General features: G+C 36.6%; 1 protein-coding gene across 1 annotated transcript; it reads right to left on the bottom strand.

Moving 5' to 3' along the window:
* Positions 1-273: 273 nt before the first annotated feature.
* On the bottom strand, positions 274-9226 carry LOC102597135 (probable zinc metalloprotease EGY1, chloroplastic). Its single transcript, XM_006339140.2, has 10 exons — positions 8800-9226; positions 6717-7178; positions 6452-6592; positions 4364-4465; positions 2277-2488; positions 1927-1977; positions 1785-1854; positions 1274-1342; positions 719-769; positions 274-624 (listed from the first exon to the last, which is right to left on the bottom strand). Exons 1-10 carry the CDS (start codon positions 9118-9120, stop codon positions 466-468), a joined length of 1638 nt encoding a protein of 545 aa, XP_006339202.1. The 5' UTR covers positions 9121-9226; the 3' UTR covers positions 274-465.
* Positions 9227-9894: the final 668 nt, after the last annotated feature.

The following is a 9894-nucleotide window of genomic DNA, read 5'->3' as shown; positions in this document are numbered from 1 at the left end:
GATTTATGACCACAACATTCGAAAACCTTCTTTATTTTTTTGAACTCCGTATCAAATTAAAATCAGAAAAACAAATTGAAACAAAAGAAATATTAGTATGTTAGTGTTGTCTGTCACTCAAACCATAATTAAGTCATTATGCATTGTTTGAAAGTTATTTTCACAGCTAACTTGTGTTCTTAATATTAAGGTTTCTAAAATTTAATAATAATACAAATCTAATGTATATGTAGTGGTTAACAAAACCTGTGCATAACTGGAGAAACTAGGAAGACAATGGAATTAGATTTCATTAAAAATAAGAACAAAAATGCAGATAAAAAATGGTGTTTCCAGCCAAAAAAACTCACTATAGTGATCTATATACATGTATAAATAGTACACCAAGTACATCAAAGATCAATATAAATACTTCCTAGAGATCGCGGCGACATAAAAAATTGGCAAGGTTCCACTCTCTAAAAATCAAAAGGTGGTTACAAGACCTATACCAAGTTCCTCTGCAAGTTCATCCCATACAGGAAGGAGAGTCAGTAATACAAGGAATATAGCCACACCAAGAGCTGCTTTCCTCCAAGTTCCGACCTCTGTTACATCGTTCAAGCATGGTTTCTCTGGTGACCTCTGTATGTCAAATGATACACGATTTAAACTTCTAGACGACTATAACTCTTATACCATGTAATAGGACGGAGATATAGCATTGTAATTTTATTACCTGACATATAAGCACATATAATCCCCAAGGAAGTGACAGAGGTCCACCAAGCTGATAGACACAGAAACAGAAAGTTTTTGAGTGATCGATTGTATAATGTGCAACACCAAGCAAAAGGAGAAAGGACTGATATCTAAAAGGCCATAAGCAATTTGACCTCAATACGCGCATGCAATAAGTAAACATAGGTTCTAGGATTGACAACCTAATACTTCCTCCGTTTCGATTTGTTTGTTTAAGAAAGTTGAAAAAGACTTTTGAATCTTGTGTTCTTTAACTTAAGATATGTGAAATGTATCAAAAACGCTCTTTAATCTTGTGGTCTTATAAACATGTCATGTGGAAAGTTGGAGTTGTCAAAAAAGGAAAAAGACATTTTTTTTTTTAATGGACTAAAAAGGAAAGCCAAAAAAATTGAAACGGAGAGAATACTATTACTACAAGTCTACAACATAGCAGCACTTTTTTTTTGGATAAATAGAGTAGAGACACTGGACAATGATTGGATATGTGAGAATGACAGGCATTTGATCTACATATGCATAGAATGCTTACCACACCCAAGCCCAGGAGTGAGTATGTTGCCAACCCAAAACCAACCAGTGAACCTTTTCCGAAGGCTCCCTGTCAAAAACAAAACATGAAGTAGAGAGCTGTCATACTTTATCTGGGACAACCAATAATCTCTTAGCAAGGAAAGCTCTTCATTTTCCAAGAGGTCATATTTCTTTATAAAAAGGTCAGCAGAATGTTTAGCGAAACCAATTTCTCTTAGCATGCTAAAAAGTCTCAACAGTTCCTATGGCGCTAGGAGCTGCACGCCTGCACCTGTTTGAAATACTAGAATCACTTAGGACCCATACATCTATAAGTATTAACTTTTCAAGCTTTACACTGTTCAATCATCTAATACTATGTAAACAACAGTCTACTTCAAGACTACTGGCTTGTCATTCATTTATATTTCGTAGGATGTTGTTGACTATACTTTGAGATTAACCTTGATAGTCCCCAAGTTCACAAAAAGTCAAAAACTAATAGATAAAGTAAAGAATGCAAAGGTCACCTGCACAGCTCTCCCACCATCAAGACATCCAACTGGTAGCATATTAAAAGCTGACGTAGTCAAGCCACACCTGCAAAATGGAACTTAGAGCAAGCATGCTGAAAATTACCCAACAAATTTACTTGCAACAACTCAAATTTACCAGCCAGCAATCACAAGGGGGTGGATTGAAACCATTGCTCCATGCATTGCTCTGTGAAAATGAATGCATATTAGCTCAAATTTTATATGCTAAAGATTCAATTAAGTGAAACAAAAAATATATTGCCAATTTGAAAAGCAAAAAGTTCACTGGCCTTCAAGCACGTAACTGTTAAGGTATTCTTTTGAAAACAACTATATTTATGTACTTTAAAGTGATTAGCCTACAGATATAGCGGTTTTGACAAAGGGAATTTTCATATTATAGTAGAACAATAATTCAAATATACATTCTGAAAATTATTTTCCAAGTACTTCATATTTTCGCTCCCCATGGAGGGCTACACTTACCCATAACCAAGAGTGGCTCTGCTAATAAGCCCAAGAAGCAAAGAGCCCTGAAAAAGTGTGCTAGGAACCTGAATCAACTCTGCCGCAGCAGCAGGATTGGATGACAGTAACAGGCCAACTGCAAACATGGAAGAAGACAATGCAGCACCAGCAAAAGGACCCGCAAGAGAAATGTCAACCTTTGCTTTGCGATCAGGAAGAATGGATTTGAACTGCAGGAACCAAGAGAAGATGATTAACGCATATGTTGATGATGGATCTGGCGGAATAGCAAGGTTTGATGAAGTAAATTAATCTAGCACAGATCCCTCCATGCTAGACTCCATATGACTTTAACAAAATATGTGATACTTAAGAAGGGAAAGCATGCCAGTGTATTACACATTGACAGTGCTTGAAGTGTTACATTCACAACATCTCATTCAGCAAGGATAACATTTGATTCTCCTTCCACTTCTTTTCTTCTCTCCTCAATCACAGCCTACATTTAGAACTTTATTTTTTTTTATAACTGCGGCGTCCGGCCAGCATGCGTGCAGTCACGCACCTCTACTTCCATGGGATCCTTTATCACAAGCTTGAACTAAAAAAATCCTAAAATGATAGAAGTCCTAGATAAAGTGAACACGAAATGGCTAAGGCAGAGGAGATTGGAGAACATTATTAACACTCCAAGAGATTAATGTCCATGCTCTATAGTATACTCAGCACCATCATCGAACTCCTCATGTTCTTTAAACTAGCTTGTTTGGAAGAGGCCTGAGGCTGCAGCCAGAAGAAATTCTATGCTAGTAGCATTTTAAAAAAAAAATATATGTATTGCTAGTACATATCACTACAGCAAGTGGGTAGAGAGGGGAACACCGTGAACATTACTTTCAGAAGGAACCTACAAGATTAACAAATATTGGGAGTGTGAAGATTTTTTGAACTTATTAGCTTGCTTCTATTGAGGGCCATAGCACAACAGAATATCATGGGGAAGTTCTAGCAAAGGCAATATACACAGTTAAGGCTGGCTATAAACATCTACACTCTCAAAATGGAAATGATTAAAGACTGGTCTTGGACATTTATTAGGAGGACTAGACTTCCCACCAAGGTGATCTGTTTTACCTGGACTGCTTTAAATGGGGTCTGCTTGACCCAAGTTAACCTTAACAGAAGGAGCTTTCAGTTGGTGTATAGATGCTACACATGTCAGAGGAACCTGGAGTACATTGACCATCTACTCATACACAGCCCAGTTGCAGCAACTTTGGAACTTCTTCTCTATTTTTAGACTGGAGTTGGGTGCAGCCTCGGTCGATTAAAGATGCCTATGAAAGCTGGAGTTTTTGCAGAGTTGATGTAATGCCATCAAAAAGTTCTGGAGGATGATCCCAGCTACGATCTTTTGGTATTTATGGAATAAAAGAAATCGCAGATGTTTGATGGAATTTCAACTCCAACACACACTTGAAGGCTAACTGTTTTAGTCAACCCCTACAGCCGGAGTAAGCTTAGCCTGTAAATTGCCCAATTAATTTTTGGATTTTGTTAGCTCCTTAAACTTAGTTACATATGTACTGGAGCTAGTACTACATTTTCTTTTGTACCTATCTGCATCTTCTTGCTGCATTCCAATGATATTTCTCTCTCTTACTTCATCAAAAAAAAAAAAACTCTACAATAATCCCCAGTACTCAATGCATTTTTCCATCAGGCCCTCCTCTGCAGAAATGAAATTTACCCCCCCCCCCCCCCGCTACACCAAAAAAAAAAGATTACTGCTTTGAAGAATAGTTATTAAGAACTAGTGCATCTTTGACGACCAGGGAGAGTGTATCACGTAACACAGGGTTTAAGCTTTAACAATAAAAACAAGTCATGCAAAAGCACCACTTTTAATGCATATCACCAGCATGTTCCATCTTTTAACGAGACCAGGTGAATGTAATCATTCATGACTCTCCTGAAGCAAACAACACTTTGAGAACTATTCAGAATATTGGATCTATTTGCACAAATCTCTAAGAGAGTTCAAAATCCTCAGCTGCCAACTTTTCTGTTTCCAGCATTGACAAGTGATAAAAAAATATGCTAACCTGAGTTATTGCTCCAAAGCTTCCAAGAGTGATGTTTGGAATGAAGTAAGGAATGCTTAGTTTCACATTCCTTGGAAATGCAGCCAGAAAATGCCCGATTTCCTGCAATAAATCAACTATTGATGTGGAATTGGACAGGAGGAATAAGGTAACAAAAGTTGAGGTATAAAATCACTAGGATAGACTAACCGCCGTGTTATTTTCTCTTAACAGCAAATTTTATTTTTTGTACTAGCATTAAGATATCCTGGTAGAATTGCAATGACAAATGGGAAATGTAAAAGGGTAAACTTTTTCCACAAGCAAAAGATAATAGCATAGCAGCAACTTTTAGTTTTCATGCAGAGCTACAACTGTCTTCCATCAGCTTCTTCCTCATAATAGTTTGGTCTCCTCTTCCTTGTCAAAGCTTAGTTTTCATGCTTGTTGGCTGGTAGCTCCATGGTTGGTTAGCTCAAAAGCTAGTTTTGACTCTTTCATCGTCAAGAAATAAATGTGTGATTACCTGAGGCGCTGTTGACCTTCTTTCTTCCTTAGAAGAAGTATATACCTTAAGCCACATATCATTTAGAGATACAAAAGCTTAGCTTTAGCTAATATATGCATACAATTGTGCCTTCTACATGTTCGAGCGCAATATTTTACAGTAACTTTCGACAATAACTGAAGGTGTCTAATAAGTTATAGCTTCCTTCTGTTACTTAGAACTTAGAAGATACCTTGACCTTTCATTTATATCTTAACCACAGACAAATTCTACCTGGTTCTGTGACCTTACTTATAATTTCAACACTTCAATACAATTACTTTCATTTTCAGGTCCTGCATCTTTCAAAACAATGCCCTAGGTCAGCTGAATATGTGTTTAAATCAATTAAGGAATCTTCTAATTGGCAGGAGGAAAGGCAAAACTTATGAATATGTTTTTAAATTGATTAAGGGATCTTCTGATTGGCATGAGGAAATGCAAAAACTATGTACTTCACTAATCAGATGAAAAAATATAAGCCTGAAATGTGTTCACAGAAAAATGAGATCAATCCCTTCAAGGTCCAACTAACATAAAATCCCTGACTCTCCCTTCTTTCTCCTCGAATGCACCACCTCGATTTCCACAAATGCCGCATCTAAGATTTGTCTTCCTTTCACAAATTCATTCGGAGAAGAAGACACCGTCTCAGCCAGCACCTTTTTCAGTCTACTAGCAAGCACCTTAGACATGATCCTATAGATGCTTTCTACCAGACTAATAGGCCTGTAGACTCAGAACTCGTAGCTCCTTCCTTTATTGGCACGAAGGTAATAAAAGAAGCATTCAATCTTATTTAAAACTCCTTGAAGGGAAGTAATGCTAGTTGTTGCAGGAGAAGCGTTAGATAGCTAGTTTAGATTAAGTTAAATGCATACAGGTGTAGCATTACATGTAGTAGTGTCCCAAATCAGATGCATACACTGCAAAATGCGCCTATATAAGAACTTAGGAGTAAGATGGTTGATTCAGTGCATTCTCTCAATTTTTTAGACTAAGCACTTTTCATGATCAACATTGCATTTTGTGGTAAACTACCACAACTAAATCAGTAAAGTGCATATCCGTTGCTTCATCAGGTTGTTTTCTCTTATTCTTAGGAGTAATTATGAGTTCAGTTACCATAGGAGCAGAGCATACTTAGCATATCTATACAATAGATGTTTCTGTTGAGACTGTTCTTCAATTTTCAGCAGTAACCATATTTATAACTTAAAACATAAAGCTTCTGCTCTGAGGCAAAGAAATGTGTTTGTGGTATTTCTATTTAGTTTAATATTTCTCCACTATCCTATTTCAACACTAAACTTTTAAGTAAGAGAAATACTAAAACCACAACTAATTATTCTTTTCCGAATAAAATAATACTCAACCTAGCTGACATAATTAATGTTGCCAAAGAAGGAAATCAAAAGCCTAGCTTAAACCATTCTATCATAAATCAAAGATAAAGCTGGGGACTTTTGAGAAATTTTTCATGTTCCTTTTGGCCTTGGCTTACTCTGTCAATAACAGAGAATCCCACACAATCAACTAAAAGGATAACAAAGAAATCTTACATGAAATAACTGGACACCCAACACACCATATGCCAGTGGTAAAGCAGAATCCACAAATGGTACCAAGAGCTGCATATCTGGTGGTTCAATTGCATTTGGGTCCGTAAAGTACTTAACTACCTCAGGAGGAAGGCGAGTTATCTGCTCAACATAAATTTAAGTCATCAAATCAAATTTGACAAAAAGATTGACAATTTATGAGAAGAAGTAATGAAACAAAGTAAAAGGGAATTCCAAAGTCAAACCACGAGGATAATTAGCACACCTGAGACGCAATTCCTAGCTCCACAGAGGAACCAATAGTGAGAAGGAACAACAGAAAAGCAATAACATATTGCCAGAGAGATGTTGGACCTGGTTCAGAAACTTCTTTACGCAGCATACCAAAGCTGACTCTGGGCCCACCACGTGGGTCTGGCCCCTCTGAATTAGGTTCCTCCACCATGAATAGGTTGTACTTATCACCCATAACTTCTGATAACTGACTCTGAAGTTTGGCGAAAACATCCTCGCTCTTTCCTCTAAGATTCCCAAGGAAAAGAATGCCCTCTCCAAAATCTCCAAATGGTTCTTCTTTAGTCACCCAAAAAGTAGAGTAGCCAAATAACTTCTCCTTAATGATCTTCACATCACTGGGATCAACCTTTTCGGGTCCAAGAAGTTCCATCAACTTAAAAGAATCTACTTGGAAATTGTTATAAGTTGATCCAACAGTGGATATTGTTGGCTGCCAAGAAAGTAAACATATTCAGTACATCGGATTTTCTTCTTCATTTGTTTAATGATTCTTAATATCCTGCAGCTACTCTTTTTTTTTATCATTAGAGAAACACCTCTGGCAAGCTTGTTTTGACTCGACATAGATTACTTGACCATTTTCTGACTACAATGCAATAAAGGATAGCTATTTGACACTTTTCTTGCTATCTTAATGACCAGATAAGTTTCTTAAAATTCACATATGTCTCAGGCCACAACCTTTTTTTTATACTAGTCAAAATAACTTAACAGTTGAAACCAAACATTATATAAGGGTAAAGAACCTTTGGTATTGCAATCTCCAAAGTCACTAGTTGTAAGATTCCCAGTAGGCATTTGCTTTTAAGCATTCTATTCAAGATCAGATTTCAACTAATCAAGATAGCCTATGCATTCCAATGTTGCATAGTCTAAGAAGGGTTAGATATTCAGAGTTCTACTAGGAGGTTGTTTCCAAAAACACACTGCAATTGTACCAGGAGGTTGTTTCCAAGAACACACTGCAACAGAACAACTAACCACTTATTTCTCTCAAGGATAAGGAACAAAGGCAAACAGAAAATGGAAATTTCAAGCAAAATACTTGCATGTAACTTTCAATGTTCCCTTCCATTCAATGCCGTAAAATGTTTCCTATCTGGATAAGCAAGTCAGTAGCCATTAGCCACGATAAGAGGCATTGAATACGTAGCTGGCAGAATCAGTTCTCCTACTCTAGAAGCTTATGACATGGTTCAACAACCAGCAGCATGAAGAACAACATCAATATTGTAATACTTATATCAATTATCAGTTAAATACACATTCTTTCTTATTTTCCCCCAAAGTTTCCTCCTTTCATCGGCACCGAACTCTAAATAAGTAGCAAGAAACTTAAAAATTTCAGAAAATAACTACACATCAAAAACCAATCTAGTTGGGTTGGGGTGTGCTATATGAATCCTTTATATCCATTTCTGCTCTATTTCAATGTGCTTCATTTAAATACTCAGTTAAGCAAATTAGAGAGTTGCTTGTCTTTGTTTCACTTCCTTGAACTTGCTACTAATGCACAACGTGCCCTTGCTCATTTAGTTATCAATTTATCAACTTTTAAAAGATTTGCACTTGTCCCAACACTAACATAAACATCTCTAAACAAACTTAAAACCAACTCTATGCTAGGTTTGGCATAGATTTTGAAAATTTATCTTTAAATATCTGTTTGGCCATGAATTTTGATATTTTCAAGTTCCCAAAAACTAGCTCTGGCCAGTTTTTTTGGAATTTTTTAGACTTCCACTCTCAAAGCTTCAAACTTTGTCCAAGCAAAATGCACGTCCAAACACAACTTCGACTTCCAAATATCACAGCTTCAAAAACTCAATTTTTTAAGTTTCATTTCAACTTCAAAATCAATAGCCAAAAGGAGCTACTCCCTCTCGTTCAAACGTTTCAATAAGAATATGTTTTTCCTTTTTTACAACTCTTTAATTTCAACGTTCCACCACCACGGACATTTTAGTACATTTCATGTATATTTAATTTAACATCACGAAATTCAAAAGTCTTCTTCAATTTCTCAAAGCAAAAACAAAATACAAACTCACCCTGGATGAAATTGACACCGAAGAATCCTCCGAATCACTTGCCTCACCACTTCCGTTCCTTTCTTCCGCCGTCTCTTCAGTTACAGTAGCTAAATTAGAAGAATCCTTTTCCAGCTTCCCATCATTACTACTTCCATTATCATTACTACTACTTCCACCACCACCACCACCGCTACTACTACAACTAATAATCAATCTATCGAAACTCCGTTTTGACATTCTCTTCATTTGGATTCTCCGACTGAAATTACAACTAATCGGAGGATTCATACGAAACCGTAAGTTCATTGTACTGAAACTACAGCTCGTTAACGTTCCCATTGTTGAATTTATTGGTGCTTTTTTCCTTCTAATTGGAATTTGGGAAATTGTGTTTATGGAGAAGACGAAGCTCAGAGGGGCTGTTTGGCTGATTTTGAGGTTTGAGTGTAAGCATATAACAAAGGAATATCTTCTTGATATAGTTTTGTTTTTATTATTTTAAAATATGAAAAAGTACAATGTGGCCCTAGAAGTTTAAGGTTTCTCTTTTGGGTCCATCTTTTTAGGGACAATTAAGCAAAATATCCATTCTCTCCGTCTGTTTGTTTGGTATTGACTTGACATAGAATTAAGAAACTAAAAAACACGTTTGAATCATGTGGTCTTACATTAAGATATGTTGAATGTGTTTTTTTTACGTAAGTGGGGTTAGTGATTCGAGCGACTCAAGGAATAGGGCATTTTGGCATTGTTGAAGTGACTACGTAAGTGGAGTCAGCGGTTCCAATAACTCACGACATGTAACACCCCGACTTTTCAAAACGTCTAAATTAACTCGTATCTTCGTGGAAAGACAAGGAGGGTAAGTAATAAATTAAAAATGATGTGTTATGTGATATTTTAAGTGTTCAAGTGTTGTATCTCAAGTTTTGAAGTTAGGTAAGTGGCAAAATAAAAGTTGGCGAAAGTTACCGTAAATTCCTTTTTAAAGATTTGTCTGAAATTTGGGTCAAATGTCTCGGACGTTTTCTCCCAATCTATTAAGAGTTATGGTCCCCGCGAGCTATGAAATCGAAGGTCTACGAGTCTAGTTTCCAACGCATCAAACCGTTC

Source organism: Solanum tuberosum, unplaced genomic scaffold (genome assembly GCF_000226075.1).
Source record: "Solanum tuberosum cultivar DM 1-3 516 R44 unplaced genomic scaffold, SolTub_3.0 scf00008, whole genome shotgun sequence".
NCBI lineage: Eukaryota > Viridiplantae > Streptophyta > Magnoliopsida > Solanales > Solanaceae > Solanum > Solanum tuberosum.
Note: the sequence above shows the minus strand (reverse complement) of the source record. Positions and strands in the feature narration are given on the sequence as shown.

What these genes read in the sequence shown, in the direction of transcription:
- LOC102597135 (XM_006339140.2), bottom strand. Translation starts at nt 9,120, where the DNA reads ATGGGAACGTTAACGAGCTGTAGTTTCAGTACAATGAACTTACGGTTT. An exon ending in AGAGCCACTCTTGGTTATGG is followed by an intron (nt 1,978 to 2,276) that starts GTAAGTGTAGCC and finishes TCATTTTCACAG; the next exon opens with AGCAATGCATGGAGCAATGG. An exon ending in CCCCTTGTGATTGCTGGCTG is followed by an intron (nt 1,855 to 1,926) that starts GTAAATTTGAGT and finishes TCCATTTTGCAG; the next exon opens with GTGTGGCTTGACTACGTCAG.